This window comes from Copadichromis virginalis, linkage group LG8, assembly GCF_057382275.1.
Source record: "Copadichromis virginalis isolate Kocher_CV1m ecotype Utaka linkage group LG8, C_Virginalis_male_GT1.1, whole genome shotgun sequence".
In the NCBI taxonomy this organism is placed as follows: domain Eukaryota; kingdom Metazoa; phylum Chordata; class Actinopteri; order Cichliformes; family Cichlidae; genus Copadichromis; species Copadichromis virginalis.
This window is the reverse complement of record NC_140625.1, coordinates 13,116,718-13,138,178: the sequence shown is the minus strand read 5'-3', so window position 1 is coordinate 13,138,178 and position 21,461 is coordinate 13,116,718. Positions and strand designations below refer to the sequence as shown.

The 21,461-nt window shown below is 42.0% G+C and overlaps 2 protein-coding genes across 4 annotated transcripts; one reads left to right on the top strand and one right to left on the bottom strand.

Moving 5' to 3' along the window:
• Positions 1-248: 248 nt before the first annotated feature.
• On the top strand, positions 249-2,250 carry cox6b1 (cytochrome c oxidase subunit 6B1). The gene is made up of 4 exons (XM_085465893.1): positions 249-371; positions 1,048-1,174; positions 1,470-1,570; positions 1,987-2,250. The coding sequence occupies exons 2-4, from the start codon at positions 1,069-1,071 to the stop codon at positions 2,038-2,040; spliced, it is 261 nt and encodes an 86-aa protein (XP_085322019.1). The 5' UTR covers positions 249-371; positions 1,048-1,068; the 3' UTR covers positions 2,041-2,250.
• On the bottom strand, positions 2,096-21,309 carry katnip (katanin interacting protein). 3 transcript variants are annotated; one of them, XM_085465887.1, is made up of 28 exons: positions 21,292-21,309; positions 20,594-20,716; positions 19,265-19,353; positions 18,822-18,997; positions 18,278-18,390; positions 18,059-18,160; positions 17,764-17,904; positions 17,276-17,519; positions 16,976-17,107; positions 16,715-16,866; positions 16,426-16,532; positions 14,537-14,633; positions 14,147-14,356; positions 13,654-13,791; positions 12,022-12,877; positions 10,730-11,497; positions 10,435-10,643; positions 10,163-10,241; positions 9,884-10,061; positions 9,605-9,770; positions 8,800-8,966; positions 8,641-8,705; positions 7,574-7,684; positions 5,579-5,718; positions 5,395-5,496; positions 5,151-5,311; positions 4,153-4,238; positions 2,096-4,054 (listed from the first exon to the last, which is right to left on the bottom strand). In XM_085465887.1, the coding sequence occupies exons 2-28, from the start codon at positions 20,603-20,605 to the stop codon at positions 3,996-3,998; spliced, it is 4,860 nt and encodes a 1,619-aa protein (XP_085322013.1). In that variant the 5' UTR covers positions 20,606-20,716; positions 21,292-21,309; the 3' UTR covers positions 2,096-3,995. The 3 variants fall into 3 exon arrangements, with proteins under 3 accessions (XP_085322013.1, XP_085322014.1, XP_085322012.1); XM_085465888.1 differs by having other exon boundaries at positions 16,982-17,107; XM_085465886.1 differs by lacking the exons at positions 20,594-20,716; positions 21,292-21,309 and having other exon boundaries at positions 19,265-19,371.
• Between the last annotated feature and the right edge of the window lie 152 nt (positions 21,310-21,461).

Here is a 21,461-nt window from a genome sequence, read left to right as displayed (position 1 = left end):
AAAAACATCATATTAATGATTAACAGAAACACAGAGGAGCCGAAAACTTCCGGCTTCATAGGAGTAAAACCTCGAACAACAAATTAAAGCTAAAATAAACACCTCCCGCTGCGCCCCTGGGCTTTCACCCCTCAGGGCTTTTATTCTCCAAAACACGACATAAAGCAAACATTTGCGTGTAGACAAAGTGTGACTGTGAGAGTCTTGTCATTTCAATGTGACCTGTATCCGCCATTCCCTTATGATAAAACTGCACGGCTCCAATATCTTCAGACCGGAGCGCACGCGTGGAGCGCGCACTGTCTCTCAGAGTAACGACACTCACCGTCCGGTGTAAAGTCACTTGAGCCGAGCCAGCATCTGCGACTAAGGTACCGTTTACCTGCATGCTCTAACCCTCTAAAGTACCGTTTTCGTCTTGCGCAGACCGTCCGCTAGGTATTATTTCTATTTATTCTATTCATTTCTGTGTGTAGTCATCAAAATAACCGCTCGGGAAGTGGCGTGTCAAAAATGGCACCACTAATTCTGGGTATCGATAGGAAGTGTTTTAATCGGTTTTCAGTAGCATTCTTAAAGAAACTAATTACACTGCAGAGAGAAATAGCGAATGTGTTACCAGGTTGTGCGAAAAAGAAAGAAACTGGGCTACGTGCGAAGGAAACGCTTTTTGGCCTGGTAACTAAGGCTATTGATTACTGCCAATACCGGCTAATAAGGCGCATTTTACCATTTAGGGCCTTCCCACTTTGTCCTACATATTTAATCACTGCTTATGTTTGACTGTAGTTTGATATTATAGATTGGACGGTGAGAAGAATAGCTGATGAAAGTCCCGCATTTCTAGTAGCAGCCTTCAGGTGCTGCAGACAGCAATCCGCTGCACTTGCCCAAATATGAAATCTTAAGGCGTCACAGATCGTCACCGCCGGCCACTGTTCAATCTCCGCACATAGAAGGCAACCTGCAGATGTTATCCTCACAAGAGGCTACCACACACAGGCTAATGAGTGGCTGTTTCTTTCCCCTTTTGCACCCATTCATTAGATTCTCCTTCCAGAGGTGAAAATGGCCGAAGACATTAAAGCCAAACTTGAGAAATACCGCACGGCTCCCTTTGACTCCAGATTCCCCAACCAGAACCAGACCAGGAACTGCTGGTCCAACTACGTGGGTAAGACTACACCTCAAGGTCAAAGAGGTGCCTGTTGTTTTCTCCAAATGTGTGAAAGCGACTAGAGGAACTGCCGATTAAATCAAGACTATGCTGTGCTTTAAAAAGGCAATAACAACCTAGTACAATTTTGGATTATTACAACATTATTCAGTCACAGTAATCATGAGAAAGGCTTACATAGCTCACCTACTGACCCTGACCTCTGGCCTGAAGATAGCCCAGTCAGATTTCTTCACAGGGTCTACTGGAAGGTTATTTTTGATATTCACCATTGTTGTTTCTCTATTTATAGACTACTACCGCTGCCAGAAAGCTTTGGATGCCAAGGGATTAGACACCCAGCCCTGCGAGTGGTACAAAAGGGTCTACAAATCGCTGTGCCCCATCTCCTGGGTAAATATAAGAAATGTTACCATCTCATTTCTAACAGAAAAGCCACTTTGCTGAAAGCGTATTGGCAGCATGTACATGGTAATTTAATTGGTGGGAAGAGTTTATTTAGCAGGGGTCAAACAACTTTATGATTCCTCACATTCCTGCTCAGCCCAAACAGTCAAAAATAAGGAAAACATGGAAAACACAGTTTGGAGATTTGCCCCTAATCACACAGCTGACTAAAAATACATCAACATGTTGAGTTACTTTATCAGCCAAAGCGATTCCACTCTCTAAGCTTTGCTTAACATCACAAGTTGTACAAAAATGTAGTTTGAGGATTAACACTCTTACATAGTTATTAAATCAACTAAAAATAAATATTTTTGTCTCAAAAGTTTTCTTTTTTTCCTCTAAAATTTTTGTCCCTTTAGATCCAGAAATGGGACGAGCAGAGAGAAGATGGGACCTTTGCTGGAAAAATCTGAGGCTTAAGCATTTCGAATGCCGATAGTCTGCAGAGATGTAATCTTTTCAGTAGAATGTTTGTACGAGTGGTATAAAACCTGCGGTGTGCCTTTCCACTAATGCTCTGTCCTGAGATCACACCGAAACTGAATGGTCATTCCTTAAAGATATCATGAAATGTACAGCAGATTCTGCATTAATAAAAAATATCTCAGGATATATTTATGGAACTGGCTTGTCCTGTCTTATTTTGTCTCTTTACAGCATGCTGCTGATCCCCTGTGAGGTTATTCATAGACTCTTTTTTTGGGGTTTAGTTCAGATGTGTGTGAGAAAGAGTCAGGGCAAGGAAGTCTGAACATAAGAGATCAACAGCAAAACCCAAGTGGCCCGCTTATAGAGTTTGATGCAGATCACTCCAGACATCCCCCCCCCAAAAAAAGCACAACAAGAGGATGAATTTCCAGAAAACTGAAGGTAAACTATTACTTTTTTCACATTTTATTCATTCCAATAAACCTACTTCAAATATACATATTTAATCAAGATTAGAAAAATAAATATTTCAAAACACTAAATGTCACGGCTACAATAATGGCCACCACTCCACAGAGCAGAATGGAGATTTGGAGTAATGAGTATCACTGCTGCGGGACATAATGAAATTAAATACATAAAACTGCATTTCATATACAATGACTCCCAGCTATAAGGAGTGTAGAATAGTTTATACTGGGGCTCAATGACGCAGTAAAAACACCTAAAAAAAAATTAATGCTGAGGAGTTTTTCCCATGCAACAAGTTAGTACAGTGAACACTGAGCGGAAAAAAAAGTACAGCACAGACTACCAAGTATTTTAGTGAACACAGATTCCTATTTATCCCCTTTTAAACAACTGCTCTTCTTAATTTGAGGTAAGTTTATAATATTTGCATATTAGAAGTTGTCTGTTATCTACTCAAACGCTAAAAGTGGAAAATTGCTTCTATTTTTTAACCGAATTAAAAAGACTGCTGTGGAAATGTTTGCTGGAAAAAAAAAGTCAAACAATCTAGTGCATGTGCATAGCAACTTCAATAAAGGTCACTTGGATTGCAAACGAGCTTTTTCTACTTGATGCGAAGCAGAAAAAACAAACTGACCTAATTGTGTGAAGCCAAATAGATATTTGTTAGTATTAATGTGAAGCTTTGAGCGGCTTCAATTCTCAATGTTCCTCGACTTCGTCTATCGCATTAGTCGTTAATGTGAATCTTGCAAATGTAAAAACCTCTCTGAAAGTACTTCCACAAGTAAAACCACTCACTTTTGAAATATATTATCCAAGAGATATAAATATTAATAGATATAAATTAGTGGCTGCATAGCATTAGGCTTGGTTTGTGCACTGGTGGGAGTGTTTTCATACCCATTAGGCCGAGAGCTAAATGACTAGGCTCGTTGGTGAATCATGTTAATTAATTAACGTAGCGTCCTGATGTGACAGTGTACTCATGTGGCCTTTGAGCTTTTTTTTTTCTTTTCCTGGATTATGTATACGCCAGAAGCAGCATTGGGATATGCAGCACAAGTCACAAGTCACAAGTAGCAGCCACAGATTATAGTGTTGGTACTAGGCACAATAATATGGCTGATAAAATGCAGCCTCGACAGTTTTTTCCTGGCACTGAGGGAGGGACGACTATACAGTACATGTTCAGGATATCTGTGGACTCGTTTTCACAGCAAAGAAAAGGAGAGAAATCCAACCATAAAGTGGAATCTTGTGTGTGTATAATCTCTGTCCTTTTAACTGTGGACCGTGTGAGATGCTGGGGTGACGCCTTTACAAATGACAGCTGGGTGGCTGCTTTGGGACTTGGTGTAAAGGAGGTTTTCAAAAGTCACCCACCAAAAAAGTGGAATAAAAGAGTCAGCCACAGGTTCTTCCCTTCAGCTCTCCTCAAACTGTAAAAACACTGACTCCATGTCAGTCAGTACCTCCTCCTTCCATGTTTCCCGCCATCAGTCATGCAGGTTTTAGGCCGTAGAGCTGAATTGAGTGAGAACAGAACAGAAGAGTTAACAAAGACATTTTAAAACAGACGAATCCATCCATGTTAAAGTGCTCCAATCGCTTCTCTGATTCACCTGGGTCTGCCGTCTGCTTCTTCTTATTGTGATGAACTATCTGGTTTTCATTGGTCATCTTCACATCCTGATCCTCCACATAATTACTACAAGGCAACACAAGAAAAGGAAGACACAGCGGATGTTTTTCTTTAAAACTGTAGTGCCAGCGAGAAGCGGAAAAGGGCAATAAAACACAAAAGGGAGGGTTGACAAAGCTCGAAGTCAGGGAGAGGAGGGACTCTGGGGATCACAAGTCAAGCAAGTGGTAAGGAGGATGTGGGATGTTTGAGGGCACTGGAGGAATCTTCAGTACAGGGAGTGACCACAAGGAGGCAGCAGCACTGGGTTTTTACTATCCTGTTACTCACTGTTGACGGTGTCTGCTGACACGGGGGCTGAAGTGGAGAAGAGTACAAGTCTTTTCAAAACTACTGAGTTAATCTAACACAATTTGTCTGTAAATCTGTTTGATTGTCAGAAATGCAACAGGCCTGTCAAAAAGCATTTTACATGACAGATCACGGGTGTCATTTCAGTTCATGGGCCACATGCAGCTCAATCTGACTTCTAGAGGGTCGTACACCAAAAGCAAAGCAGCATTCAAAATACATTTAAAAAGTCCTCTCATACATTTTATCCATTTACAAAAAAGATGATGAGCAGTGTAAGATGTCTTTAAGAAGACTGTGGAATTATAAATCTCAGTAGGAGCATGGCTCCTTGGATTAACCGTCACACTTCAGTGTAGTATGGGATGACAAAGATAATTTGTAAGATTCTGGAAAAACACTTTTATGTTACCCATTCTTAACATCCTGCAACACAACCTCCTCTGCAAATTTCAGACTCTGCAAGGCGTCCAGTCGGCTGGCAGCCGAGTGCATGTCTGATACCCCTTTTCTAAATAAGGCAAACCTAAATAACAATCAGCATTTAGCCTGTAAGCAAGCAGCCGTTCATGAATTCATCTTTCCAAAAAAAAAAAAAAGATAAATGAATACAAAAAGCCTGAGTACCTGATGACAGTGTTCCTCTCTCTGTGAGTAATGTAGACGTCATCTGTGAACAGGATGGTGTGGTAGGGCACCACAGGGTCGCAAGTAGGCAGGATGCCTCGTGTCACTTGGCTTACGCAGTCCAAGATGCCATTATATACCAGGAGGTCATCCACCAGCAGCTGGACTCACGGAGAAACATGCACCATTAGTAAACAAACAGAAGCGATTGCTAAACCCGCAGCAGAGAGAGAAGTAGGCTTACCCCAAATTCTTTCACTCCTCTCTGAGGCGTCTTTGAGTAGTTCCACAGCTTGATCATGGACACAGTCACTGGATGATCAAAGATGACATACACACGGTTCACCTGCATGGAAACAGAGCATACACTCGTGTCAGCTGCAAACAGTCTCTCTCTTACACACTCACACACACACTGTCTTTCTCACCAGGCCAGGAAGCACTGGGGCTAACCACATGTGTCTTCCATCGTGGGTGCAGTTGACTCCATCTATTAATTTATCTGGAGTCCTCACATCACCGCTCACATTGTCCAGCACATTCACACTGTCTGGAAAAGCAGCAATGTCTGGTGGACGTAATGTTGAGGTCTGATCATGTTTATTAATATAAACACAGCTGCTAATTACCCACAACTTTACTCAGAGTTTCATGAGAACAGAGTTTTACAGTAGTCACAAACTCATTCAGAGATATATTATGTAAACCCAAATCAAATAAACTAGACTACTTTTTTTATTTGAACCCCTTGAATATACTAATAAAATGCACAAGTATAATTCACACTAAATATTATTTCAATTTGATTGTCACAGTTACCTATAAGAGTAAACAACCATGCACTACTGCTCGAAATCCTTATGTTCTTAGAGTAGGATGTAATGCTCGATCTTTTAAGAGGAAAACATTAACAGCTAGTGACTTAATATCTATCAATCTAAAGTGACCGATTTACAGTTGTTGTCAGAAGTTTCATCCAATCAACATAGGCATGAATGTCATGCTGCTTTTCCGGGGTGGAATGATCATACAGCATTTAATAAATCTTTTAAAAAGAACTGGGTGAACAAATTTGATTTTGTTTTGGATTTTCTTCAATTCACACAGCGTCTTTTGGTAGCCATAAACAAGCAGGTATAATTCTACCTCGATATTTGATCACCCTTCTTTGTTAGAGTTCATTAGCGTGACTTGTAAGAATTTTAAGTGAAGTCCACAGATTTTCAATAGCACTAAGGTTGGGGCTAGAAAAGGTCTTTGGATCTTTTGGGATCATTGCCCTGTTGGAACACCCACCGATGTCTCAGTTTCAACTATTTAGTGATTGATACTCCTTCATTATTCCATCCACTTTGTGCAGTGTATCAGTACCACCGGCAGCAAAACAGCCGCAAGGTATGATGCTACCACCACCATGCTTGACAGCTGGTACAGTGTTCTTAGGTTAGATAATCTCACTTTTACCTCTCCATACATACCTGCACTCTTGTCATTGTTACCTAATAGCTCAATCTTTGCCTTGCCTGGCCATAAAACTTTTCTCTAGAATGCATTTGGGTAGTCCATGTGGGAAAATGCTAATTTCACTCAAGCTTGAAGGTGTCAATTTTCGAGTAGGGCCTTCTTTCTTGGTTGGCACCCTCTCAGTAAGGCTCACTTCACTTGACAGTGACACTGGTGTGTCAGCAGGTTCCAGCTCATGGCAGGCTTGGCCCTTCATGGTTCCTGAACATCCTAACCAATTTACTCCCATATGAGGGTGAAAGTTTGGGTCTTCTTCCAAAACTTGTCAAAGTGGTGAGACATCTGAATAATTTGTACATATGTACAATTGTTTGAATCAACGGTCCTGGAATCTGCAGTTGTTTAGAAATGGCTCCAAGAGACCTTCCCAGCTTTTGTAAATCTACACTTCTCCTTGTTGGATCTTCACTGAGTTCCTTGGATTTTCTCATTATTCTGAGTATTGGTCAGTCCACTGAGAGTTGGCAAACATATCGTTTTTTTGTTAGCAAAGAGAAACTACCAGTTGTAGTTAATCATGATCACTAATGAGAAGTTAACAGTTCTTGGCCTTGTCAAGTTAAAAGACATTGAAGAACCTTAATTAAAAGACAAAAGCGATGTATGTAAATAATTGTGAACCCAAATCTTTGTCTACCCAAGTCTTTAAAGATGCATGCTGCAAAATCATTCCACCCTGGGGAAAGAACAGCCGAAAGAAACCATTAAAAGTCCAAAATTACCGTGACATTTCTCCCCACGATGAGAGTATGTAAACTTCTGACCACAACTGTACACCACGCATTCTTAACCAGGCACCCATCTGACCACATTAACAGTAAACATTAACATATTCCAGCAAGTGAGGTGAATTCGAGCCAGTGAGGTCAGATGCAAGTCTGAATCATGAGAAAGGATACTGTTGTCACTGAGGCTGATCTTCTCATGGTTCTGATTGTAAAACTCAAGGCCGTTCAGACCAATGTAGTATGGATCTCCCCAGGTTGTTAACAGCTGGAGCTGAAAAATGACTGACAGGTGAAAGTCAAGGAAAAGACAACATCGAGCATTTTAGATCCAGCTTTTTCCTTTTCTAGCTGCTTAGAAAAGGAAAAAAGAAAGATAAGAACATTTTTACCACTTTACTGGACAAAAACAAATTTTCTTTAACAAGTCTATAATGTTCAGCTTTTGTTTAGAGTTCAAAATGTGTACAGTTACAGACAAATTATTATTCGGATGCAATGGGTTAAATCTTCCCACTACATTTTTAAGGCCTGGTCTTAATCTGATCCACCCAAATTCCAGGTGGTTCTTCTGGCTGGTGTACATTCACCAGTCTGAGGCATGGCCTGTGATTTTAACCACTTAATTGCATAACCAGCAACCTCAGAATAGCAGTCACTAACCACCAGTAACGAATCATTCATATGAAACAAAGGTTTTTGCTCTGCCTGTGTTCACATTATTTCACAAAGTTAATAGTTCCAGAAAGAGTAAAATAGTAAGAGGTTACAGAGGTGAGCCCTGGCTGGCTCCTAGACCGAACGTGAAAGGAGGGCACATTGTAATGTCTGTGAGAACAGTGGATGAAAACACGAGCTCGATAAAGTGCTTAACTTATCACTTATCGCTACACCAAACGATATAGTGATTTTTCTGTGTTAAATACATACTAACCTGTCAGCCAGTTTTCACTGCTATTTTCTGATATGTGGAAAGGTTTTGCGCAATATCACAACACACTGAAATGACTGGACACATTTCTATTTCTCCTCCAGCCAGACATTTTCCTTCTGTAAGCTCTTGATGAGCATGTGCATGCCAGTGGTGTTGCCAAAGCAACCAATGCAGATTATTTAACGTGGTCTGAACTCAATCTGATCCGTGCATTTAAAAAATATCCACAGAACATTTTTGGACCAATAGGGCAGACAGGAGCACAGCATGCATAAGCATGTGTGAAATCTGTTTAGAAAAAGGATACACCCACAAGGCATGATGGGAGCCTCATAGTCCATGCTGGGCTGTTCTTGTTTCTTAGAGTGTCCTCTGAATTAAAAATAAAGTTATAAATAAGGAAAGGCAGTTTTCAGAATTTCTGATGAAACAGCAGTTTTACTCAAACTCATACTCTGGGCTTCACCTGTGGTAGTCTTCGTTACTCCCGTTATCAGCTGGAGTCTGGAGAAAGTCAACAAAGAGAATCTCCTGGGCAAAATCAAAGTGACAATTGCCCGGTCCCTTCCTGATCAGTAATCCCTCCGTTGGTGAGACAGGAACATCATCCAAGAACAGATGAATCAGTTTCACCTGAACCAAACATGTGGACATTTTTATGTTTTCTAAGATGCATAAAGTGTTCTGCAAAGAACTTCTGTGGTTAAAAATAAAAATCTGTCACAATAAGTAATCCATGCTTTGCAGCATTATACACAGTCATCACTTTTTCAGCACGTACTGTTCTTTGTACAAATGAGAAGTCAGATTCACAGCTTCATAAATCCATATTAAGGGTGTCATACAGTGTGTTTACATACATTAATTTTCATAAAACACTGTAATATTGTTGTTATTTCTCTCACACAGTATTTTATCTCTTGTCTCTTTAAACCCTCCAACCCCAGAAGGGCCCAGTCTACATTGATTGGTCAGCTAATATGTGGTCTGATACTGCATGTATTAAAACTGGACTTTGGGCTTTGTAACCACAGACCTTTTATAACCGCAAAGCAGAATATGGCCTTAAGTAATATGTGAATTATACTTGTTCAAATTATCAGCTGATCTGACTCCACTTGAAGGAAGTGGCACTAATTCAGTTCACAATATTTTGTTAATTTACAAATGATCATGTAAAGTACGAAATATCATAAACACATTAGTATTTGAAGTAAACTTTATTCTGCATCATAACAAATGTGGGTTCAGCCTGGCAGAAACTGTCTCACCCCTCTGTAAGAGTCCTCAGGAGACTTGTTGTAGTTCCAGAAACGGAGACCAGCGATGGTCTGGGCCTTGCTGAAGGTAATGGTCAAGGTGTGGGACTCTCCATAGGAGAAAGGAATCAGCCACATATGCTGGTCATCGGTGGTAATGTTGTGGCCATCAATAAGTCTAAATAATGACAGTAGACATTATACACTGTATCTTACATAATAATGATGTAATCTTTGCCTGGACTTTAACTGTAATATCAAAGGGCATGTTACATTTAGTGTCAGGCATACTTATCAAGTGTGCGCAGGTCATGTCCATAATCAGGTAGGTCGTTGAGGTCCCTGGGTGAAGCAGCGATCATACTAAGATCTAAAGGTAAAGTCTCTCCATCCTTCCCCACTATCTCCAGTCCTGTCAGGCCCATGTAATGGGGGTCGCCCCATGTCAAGGTCATTTCCAGTCTAAGGCCTGGGATTAAGACAGACTGTAAGCATCCAGAAACATCCAAAACACAAAGCCAAAAACAGAGAGGCAACCATAATATGACAGGATATGACTGATGTACTCACACTTTCCTGTGTGCATCCCAGGAATGAGCTCTAAGCTCTCTTCAGATTGGCTCATAGTAGAGTTGAGTTGAAGTTTCAGCTAAAACAAAACAACATTGCATTTAAAGCATAACTGTACCACACAGTCCTGTTGATGCTGTGGCTAGTTTGGCCTTTGTGCCTGTCTGCTCTGATCATTTGGGGCCACATAATGAAAGTCAACTCTGTCACACTTTGGAATAAGTTGCTTTATGAATTTATGATTCAAATTCTCGAATGAGACCAGTACTTACAGTGAGGTCTTCCTCTCTGAAACCAGCCTGGGTAAAAGGTCGTTCCTCTCCCTCTCCATCAGCAGTGCGTGGTCTCTGCAGCTCCTCCTCATACACCATGCTCTCAGGACTTTCACCTTCACTAAGGAAGGTCTCATCATAACGAGACATCGCCTCCAGTATCTCATCATCAGTGGTGAAGAGGATAGTGTCGCCAAACTGGTCCAGTCCTGAGCGCATGAATAAAGGATAATTTGGTCAAAAAAACAACACACAATGGAGCATAAACTCTTGTGAAGTTGTTCTGATCAGATACCTCCAGAAAGAGTTCCAGACGCTTTTGCAATCTCCCCCCTGAAGATGCACCTTCCATCCAGAAGCATTTCTACCTCTTTCACGCCTCGGAATGAGTGGATGCGCGACTTGTTGTAGTTCCACACACGGATCATGGCCACTTTGTGGGGCACTCCAAAGTCCATGAAAATGGTGTGGCTACAACCAGGAGTAAATGGGGCTAGCCAAAGATGCATGTCATCCTGAGTCCGATTGATGCCATCGATTAAGTTGGTGACTACGCGTGGATCCTTGCCGTATGCTGGGAGAATGTTGATGTCTGGCGGGTCAGCGTGGATATGAACAGGTCGGAGAGGCTCTCCACTAGAGCTGAAAACCTCCAGGCCGTTGAGACCCACGTAGTGACGATCACCCCAGGTGGACAAAATGTTGATTACCAGCCTTTGGCCTTGCGGCAACACTGGAATCTCAAACTCGTCCTCCCGCTCCATGGATGGATCGTCATCAGGGCCTTCGCAAAGTGTCCCCTGAGTGGTTAAGGAGGACAGAGGGCTTCTGGGTGATGAAGAAGAGATGGGTGGGACTGTGGGTGGACCACAGCCCTGGCGCTGAAGAAACTCATCAAATATGTCGCCTTCGAACGCCATGTTGGAGATGCGTCCACGCTGACATTGGTTGAACTTAGTGAGTGAATCCCAGGACTCCATGAGGGTGTCATCCTGCTGACTGTGCAGCCGGGCCCGAGAGCTACTCTGCCTTCTGCTAGCACTCACCAAAGACATGGGCTCATCTGGAGAACACACAAACATTAGACTATAAATTACTAACAAACCAAAAGGAAAGAAATTAGCCTGTAAGAATTGTCCGACATCAAATATAACTAAAATCTACAAGTCTGTGTATTTCACTAAATATCCACTTAAAATTTTACATAAATGAACCCAATGCAAATGAATCAGTAAGATTAAAGAGCAGTAATATATTTGCCAAAGTGATCAACAGCAAAAAGAATGACAATGATTAGATCAAACAAATGACTGCCAGTAAGGTGAGAATAGAGACTCTAGTTAGCTAAACTATATACATATTAATGTTATTCTCCTAAAGTCTCCAAAAGTATATTCCTTTGTATTTTTAATCAGTGGATACGATTTCCTTTGAAAGGACTGATAAGGTAATGAAAACTCCTACCCTGACCGATGATACCCTGATATTTTTAAAGATGAAATAGAGCTAAATTTATAGAAAGGCTGGAGTAGCCATATATACAGATTTGTCTCTCTGTTTCAGTATGAAAATTCTGACAATGCATACCAGCGTTTGTCAGTGCTGTAGCTCTGTGGTGTTGTTCCTCTGTCTGCCTTACACTGGCTGTGGAGTTTCTGAATGAGCTCCTCCGTCCGCTGATGGGCCTGTCTGACCTTTGCTCCCCGACCTCCTCAAGCAGGTCGCAGCTCAGGTCCAAAGAGTCAGCCTTCCACTGAACCCCATTCGCCGTCCTCTCCGCCCCTCTGCACACACGCCCTGGGTTACATGGCAACTCTGGGAGCATGGAAGAGGATGATGCTGATGGCTGTTTGAGCTCTGAAGAATGCTGGGGTACCAGCCACCGTGGCCTCTCCCTGCTGGTCTCACATCCCTCTGGAGCACCTCTGTTCAGAGGCTGCAGCCACTGCGGGGCAACCCGTGAGGAGGATGGCTGGGTGGTGACTGTTTGCTCCATGGGTGCAGACTGCTCCACCTGCTGCCTGAGAGAGTGGGTCTCCTCTGAGGCAGACAGGTCAAAAGAGCTCCTTTGTATCGAGTGACGAGTAGAGGATGACACTCCCACAGAAGCAGTGATAGGTGGTAGTGGTGTATGTGATTTCTCCTGCATGTCTACCACATTCTGGCCTGCTGTGTCAGACAATGCATTCAAACTTTGGTATCTCTGGGAGATGCTACCCTCTCCACCCTTACTGTCTTCATAGCAAAGGGGAGTGGCCCCTCTTAGACTGTGTCCTGAAGCCACAGGGCTGGAAAACACAGAGTCGGAGACCTGGCAATCCTGAAGATCAATTGTGGTGCTGTAGTCAAAGACTTGGTTGCCACAGCCCTTCTCCAGCTCACCTTCAAACACCAACGTGCTGTTCAGGTACAGCTTTATATGTCGCGCACCTACGTCAAGCTCCTGGCAAAGATACAGCACATCAGTTTCTTTAATTTAGGATGTTTAACAATTTCAAAAGCATTTGATTTTAAGCAGTAAGTTATGCCACAAAATGAAGAAATAATGATTTTCACATTTCAATTCTTCACAGAATTAACACCAAACATTTGAGTGAAGCTGTAAAACCAAATGGTGGGGAAATATTTAGCATTTCATTTCTCTGTATAATGAATGTTTGATTAAAATTCAAGCAAAAGGATGACAAGCTGCAACCTGATGAGTATTAAAAAAAAATCTAATTTCATAAAACACACTATTGACTAACATGCTCTAGCTAGCTGCTAATTAGTGCAACTGCGACCTTTTGATCCTCTAGACAATAAACCACTATGAACCCAGAGAAGTCTAGAAAATACTCCAAACTCCTTACCTTACAGGCTCTTATTCACAGTCCGGTACAAATATTGCTAAGTACTAATGGTCGGTGTAAACTAGGAAAACCTGGGGTCTTTGTGCCCCCTTCTTAACAGCAGAGACGCTGACAGACAGAAGCCCATGTTACACTAATCCTCTGAGGCTAATCTCTTACTGTTCCACATTTGGACAGACTGAGTGGCAGCTCAGACAGCCACTGCTTAAAGAGCAACGCACCTGTGACGTAACCAAACCAACACAGTCATCCACTGTTATAATGGAAACGCACAATCACGCACCATCTATCAGCTTGCAGCAGAAATCAAACAGTTTGTAACTGAATGTGTTGAAGAATTGATATAAAATTTATTGAATACACATACATTGAAGCTTCTGTTGTAGTTCCAGATTTTAATACAAGATATTCCAAAGTCTGGAGAGCGCTCGGTGTTCCTGATGATGAAGTAGAGCTGAATGGGTGGGTGGAACGGACACGTCCACATATGACGGTCTTTGGTGGTCTGTCAAACCAAGAGAAGAACAACAAAATGAAAAACAAAAACAGCAACTTATTCATAAGAAGGATGGACAGATATATAGTCTGAACATCAGTACTAGCTGATTGTGGCCTTGTTGGCTGCCAATGGTCTCTTGGCAAGTGCTGTGGCATTTATTGATGGGAGCAGCTGATGTTTAGTTGCTGTGTCACACAAACTTTGTGCTTGTTAAACTTTCAAAAGTAGTGCAATGAAAAACCATAAAGAACTCAAAACAGCCACTTTTTCATAATGGCAACTTATTTATTTCCCACAAGATGGGGAATAAATTACAACACACGCACACACAAACACACACACTACAGCAGAAGAGACTGACCTTCACTTTCCCATTGACGAGCGCCCCCAAATTACCAGGAAAGTCAGCATTCCTGATGTCTAAGTCATGAGGCGACACATAAAGCTTCTTGTTTCTGAGGCAGAAGAACTGCAACTCAGTCAGCCCGACCTGCAGTGCGTTCCCCCAGTTTGACAGTATCTCCATGGTAACATACAATGCAGGTGTGTACTCTGGTGACGACTGCCTTCTCTGCAACAGCGATACAAAACATTAAGACAAGACAAGGCAAGACAAGACAAGATAACCTTTATTAGTCCCACATGTGGGAAATTTGTTTTGTTACAGCAGAAAGCGGGCAGTTCAGAGGTATCCCACCCAACAGCATCAGGATTATTCATTCTGATCTGGGAAAGTGTGTCATTAGCTCACCGGCTGCTTGGTGTAGTCTGTTTTCACACTTTGAGGGATGCTGCAACCAGGTCCACCTTCAAGTTTCTCCAAGGCTTTCAGCAGTTTCTGTTGTTGACTGAATAAAAGAATGACAACACTTTAGCTTGCCTGCTCTGTTTATCGTTCCATTTATTTATTTATCCTCAATCTTCATATTAACGCAAAGCACTGCAGTAGCTAAAGCCATACATAATTTCGAGGTCATTGGGTATACACTCATTGTTATATTTCAACCAGTAGGTGTTATAACATCAAAGCATTTACCGAATTGCCACAGGCAATAACGAGATGTACTAGGAAGTGAGATTAATGAGTCAGCAAGGTATGCTGAGCCTAAAGTCAGACTATTTTGATGTCAGGTGGCTCCTTTTTTGGATACATCACCATAGTAACTTGTGCTGGAGACTTTATACGCTCTCACAGAGGACAGGTTCAATTACCACCAATAAAACTGGGTGTAAATGCAACATTTTCACTTGTTCTTTTCTTGCTGATGTGTTCTATGAGTTATACAGATTTTCTGCAGATACACAACCTGTTGAGGGGAACATTTGTAACACCAACAAACAAAGCTGTGAAGTCACAGCCCGCTTGGTCTGGTAATAGAGCCAACATAACACAGAGTAAAGACTCTTTGTTGTTTATTACAAAAAAATATTCACACAAGAAGATTAGTTTCACTTTGTTATGGCCAAAAATTAAACTGATTTCAATGCCTCCTTGATTATGTATTGGGTTAGAATTGAATTTGTGTCACGCATCAAGTTTAACTGGATCATGGTTGAACAAATATTCCAGTGTTTCCAACAGAATTGATTGAATTAGATTGCATTTACACACCATATGCACGCAAAACGAGGCATGTATGATTTTTTTAAAGAAACTGATAAATAATGTCATATACATATGGTGCAATAATCTGCCTCTACAGTAAGTTCTTCATCATGTGAACAGACTCCACTTCCACTGTCTTAAACTGCAGCTGGTGAAACAGTCCTTGTTCTGCTCTACAGGCTCTGTGAACTTTGAATGGTAGCCCATGAACTAGTTTTGCACCTGCAGCAGGTTCTGGTTAGAGTGATCCTCCAGCTTGCAGCAAATCTACAGCACAGAGCAAGCACTCCTCTCTCCAGCTGCAGTCAAAGATGTTAGTTAAATCTGATGAAATGCCTCAAGAAATGTCACAAAATGAACCTGATCAGTGTGTCAGAGAGAAATGGGAGACAGCTAACTGATTAGCGCTCACTCACCCAGAAAATAAGGCAGTAACTGCCCACTGCTGTCTTACGTCATTCTCCCAGATAGATGCATGTTTTTTTTTAAATTACAAATATCTCTGGTAATGTCTCTGACTGAAGTAGGCATTACTTGATCGATTAATGTTTAGTGGAAGAACAGTCCAATAACATGTTACACATGCCTTTTATCGTAGTGTGCACATATGGCCTTAACTGAAAAGCCTGGGATAACAAAGAAAGTTAATAATCACCATCATAATACCTATTCTTTGTTGCTGGGCTTATAGGTTCTGTTGAACCACCTACTGCAAAGAAAGTCCAGCTATGTTAGGGGCGGCCAACTCCAGGCTTCGAGAGCTGGTGCCCTGCAAGTCTTAGATAACACCCTGGGTCAAAACACACCATCATCAAATGATTAGTTTATTACCAGGCCACTGGAGAACTTCAAGAAATGTCGAGGAGGTAATTTAGCCATTTAAATCAGCTGTGACACATCTAAAAGGTGCAGGACACCGGCTCTCGAGGCCTGGAATTGGCCACCCCTGAGTTATATCAAAATTGTTTCATAGTACACTGTAACTGTTAGCGTTCTGTTCCTGAGTGTTTAAGTATCTTTTTCTGTCACCATACCTGGGACCCATGAGTGTGATTCTCTGCATGGCCAGAGTGACATTGTTGTCATCCTTGTTGTGAGTGTTGTAGTGCACTAAACCATTCATCACCTGATGTCCCTTGACCTAGAGGACAAAGAAACCAAATCAAACCGATGTGAAAAATATATGTATGGGACAAGATTCACATGTGAGTCAAATCCAGGAAAATTCAATTGAATAAAATCAAAAGTAGGCAAAGTATACAGTTACAGATGAAAATGAGATGTAATAACAGATGTAAGAAGTGAAGTGTGGCTCAGGCAGACCGTGTGTCGACTGAAGAGCTCTGCACTCTGCACTGGGTTGTTTTCTCTCTGTATGGCCTGGCGTACCCTGATCGCAACCTCCTCTGGGTCCCGGTCCTCGACAGAAGACTTTCTATTTGCCGACAGCGGCCTCTCCACCCGACTCCTCGGACCTTAAGCAGAAAATACACATTTTTTATCCAGCAACAATCATGTGGAATGGAATATCTCAGCCACATTTTCATTCAAAAACGGGAGATGAGTTTGTAAAACATGACTTACTCTGACCTTCCCAGCTCTCTTTTGAAGGTGGCCTATCTAATGTCTTGCTCTTCACCAACATAGGTTTGGTGGGTATAAAAGTCTCAACACTTTCTTTCCTTTTTGCAGACAGTGAACGCTCGATCTTACGACCTGGAAAAATAAAGGAAATTGATTAAGATCAGGAATAGATGCTTCTTTTCATATGCTGACAACATGCCTAAAGACATCCTTAGGTCAGTGCTGATGACGCAGAAAAGCAGGGGATGTTACCTCTCTTGCTTCGCCCTAAATCAATAACAAATTTCCATATTAGCCTACCTTTAGGTGAGGGTCCAAAGTCCAGCACAATGAGGTTCGCTGAGTCAAAATGGCTTTGGGAGCCACTGGGCCGAGAGCTGTTGGAGGATGACTTGGAGGAGGGGAGAGGCAGCCCCAGTTCATCCAGACTCTCTGTGCTCTCATCCCTCTCAATCTGCTCCTCTACCCACTCTTCATCTGACTCCTCCCCAGCTGAGCCACGACTGCTCCGTCGCATGCTAACCTCCAGGCTTCGACGCAAAACCTAGTTTGCAAAGGTCATCATTTATATATTCATCCATGCACAAGTCATCGTCCTGCGCACTCACAGGCACAGACCTGTATACTGACAGTTTAACCATCCTCGTGATTTGACAAACTACCACTAAAAAGTGAAATAAATTCCCACCAACAGGCATAAACCAAATTACGATGATTCTCTATATCTAATTCATCTTCGACAAGAAGACACAAAAAAAAAAAAAACGCATACATTTTCATCCACTCACCTTCACTTCCTCAAGGTTGAGAAGTACCTTCTCACTGTGCTCCTGGTCTCCTCGGCTCTCAGGCCTGGAGCTGAAAGAGTGCGACACCTTGCAGGTGTTCCTCTGGCAGCAGGGACTACGAGGGGAGCGTGGACTGGAGCTCTGGATGAAACGTGATGATTGGATAAAGGGGAAATAGCAGAGATAGAGAGATGCTAAGTACTACAGACAGCTGCATCTGGCACATAGTCCCTCCCCTAAAAATAAAACACCCACACATACAGGCTTAGTAGGCATTGTTATGTCTTCACTCTACCTCCATGTCTATGCTTTCATAGGGCTCAAAATCATCAGAGTAGCGCTTTGTTGGGGAGATTAGCAAACTTGGTCCATCCTCTGTTCGAATTTTAACAGGATCCTGCACATATTAGAAAAGAGGAAATATCAAACATGTGTCCTTAAAAATAGGAAATGTCTATTTTTGCTGAACAATAAGTGTTAATACAGATAGGATAAGGATATCAGATGGCTGCACCTGCACCCATTCTTTCCTCTGGACCTTTCCTGGGGCAGTGTGGCTTCTCTTCCTGTGGGTCTGCTCCAGTTTACTACCGTCTTCAGTTAGCTGGTGGGCGCTTCTACAGACATCTGCCGATGAGTCACAGCACAGAAACGAACATGAGCAGCGTGCAGCAGACTAATGCCTCGGAGGAGAAGGAACACACAGTCACATACACAGATGGTCCACAGCACAGAGAGGAAGACGAATAAACTGCCTGCCAGCTACAACTGTCACTATCATTTATTCACTGGGACTGGACACGGGATCCTGTCACACAAACTACAAGCTGAGGAGTGGTGGCTATTAGCTGGTTTTCCATATGGTTCATGGGTGACAGTAGCAACAACAAAAAAAAGAGCATGAGATAGTACCTTTGATTTCTCCTAAACATGACTGAACACTCAAGAATAATACATCTGCCTGCATGACAGATTCAGAAAAATTTAATAAACAAGAAGAAAAAAAATCAAGTGTTATATAAGAATATCTAGTTTTGAGTCTAAGTGCAAAAGCATACCTGCTGTACATGTAGGCCTCAAAGGTGGCTGTGAGGAGGGAGACCTTTGGTTGGAGCCCTTGGCTTGCTTCCTACTGGCTTCGGCATTGGCTCCATTAAGATAAATTGAAAAACCTTGCTCAAGCCGTTCCAACTCAATCTCCTTGGGGTCTTTGACTTTAAGGCGCTTTAAGAGCCTGGAGAACAAATAAAGAGCTAATAAATAGCTTTCGAAAATATAGCAAATCCTATCACAGTTTTGACGTGGCTAACAAAGGATTCAACATGACACATTCCAATTCCAGACTATGTTACTTTTTAAAATATATGTATTGTTTCTCAAGGGAAGGAGGCAAACCAATCAGAGCTCCAATTAGGCAGCACTGAAAGTCATGCAGGAGTTGTCCGTTTCCCCTGTGAAATCCAATCTGTCTCTTCCCCGGCAGCCTGCACTAACACTTCACCTGTTTTTGTGTTGGAGGGCGATTAAATATTCATCCAGAGTGTCATCTACAGCAGAGGCGAGCTTCTCTCCTTGGCACGTCTTACTCTCCTTCAAGAACACACACATCAGTAAACAGACACACACGATGAAAGGTCGGAAAGGCCTACATCAGCGGTTTGTGGGCAACAAATTGTCATAATACAACTCATTCTTGCACAGGTATGCACATTCACTTTATTGCGTGCATCACCACAATTATGCAAGCAACTTGCTCCTCCGCCGAGTGTGGAACTAAAGCTTTAGTGAAGGATGCGTAATGTGTCATGACACAGGGGTTACAGTTGGATTTAAAAACCATTTAGTCAGGATGTAGCCTAAGGTTAAATGGGTGATGGAGAAATGAATTAAGAAAGGTTTTATTGGTTAGGACCATAATAAAAACTGATTATTTGTAAAGCAGCACCTGATAACCTTAACACAGTATTAGTCTCTACAATATCTGCTGCTAAAGAGCCGCAAACTCTCAATTTTTATATGAAGCCACACAATTGATCATAGCAAAAGATACTGCCAAAAAAAAAAAAAAAAATGAGCCCAAGCTGAGCTCTCACGCTGAAACTACTGACTCAGCATGGGCCAATACTTGCATGGCTTGTCAAATTCAGCCACTTTTTCACAAAGGCAGCCCTACTATATCCTCAGTGGTGATCACATCCTGCAATAATATGTGCACAGTGCATGAAGTGTAGCTCTTTAGCTGTAGTTCAAGTGATGGATTGTAAAACGATATCTGTCACGTTAAACCAAAAATCCCAAAGTGAGGACCCCTACGGGTTCTACCACCCTGACAGCATACATCTTGTTCAGACATTTCTGCACTCAGCTGAAATGAAATGGCCCTTATTAAAAGACCAGATGTCTGCCTGCTTTAAGCTTAATAATGCTGGCTGCAGTAAAATTAAGCAGATTAAATAAAAAGTGGGTCTCGGAGGGAGCACTGGTTGACTGCATAACACAATCGCCTAAAGCTCATGCCGCTTCATTTGTTATATATTTTTAAAGAAACATGCAAGATGAACAAAGAAATCACAAAGCCTTACTCAGTTTCTACAAGTCAACTAGGCTACAGCATCTGTCAAGGTCAGGAGCAGAAGGGAGGCAGAGAAATGAGAAGCAAGGGTAGAAAATTCTTGTTAGTGACAGAGTATAGAGACAGGGTGACAGCTCAGATACTGGTGCACAAAATGGCATGCCTTTAGTTTAGAGTTTCATGGTCGTGAAAATTGCAGTGTTTAATGAAAAGTGTATCACGTAAAGTAAAATGGCAGATGATCTGAACTATCATTACCTCGTTATCCATCGTGTGATTGCAGATGATGCTGCTCACATGACCCTATCCCATATTTCTGAAGAGAGGCGATCACTCCTGCTCAAAACGTATCCCTCAAATCTGTGTCGTATTTGTCCATCACTGTAGCGGGACACACATGATAACCCTGAGGTTAGCCGTGACATGAAACCTAAAGTACCTTGAGTACAGCTCGTGGAAAATGTCGCCACACCCGCTGGCCGATTCAAGGGACCAAATACCAAACATTCACGATTGTGTTAACGTTAGCATCTTATTTTAAGCAGGGGTTGACCAAAACTCGTTTTAAACCACCCCAGGGTTTTGTTTTCATCAGCACTCGTGCACGGAGTTGGCTTGTCGGGTAGCGTTGCTGTTACAATAATTTCTATGCTATTAAGAGCTAACGAGCTAGCCATTGTTGACTATGTCAACTTTAAGCGAAAGATAACGGGTTATCAACCTCCTATGCGGTTGTATCGCATGAATTAACTAGTAGGTGTAGTGGCGCAGGCGACGTTAGCAAGCAGCCGATAGCTCAGTAAAAGCAGTGCTGACGTTCATAACTAAACTAAAAAAGCTAGCGAGTTAGCCTCCAACTACTATTAAAAGACAGATATAAACCTGCGTACCGTCTTCATAATCTCAGAAAGCCTTTACTTTATTTCGACTCTGATATATGCAAGAAAAATACTCACGGTCCATTTAAAAAAAAAAAAAAAAAAAAAAAAAGAGTACTTTGATAACCATTATCTTTGAAATTCACGAGCTTTTTAGTGGTTTCTCATGTGCCCAGTGTTGTGTTGGTTGGTAACCAGGATAGCTGTCCACCAATGGCGAGAGCCGCATCAGAGAGAACCACGCCCCT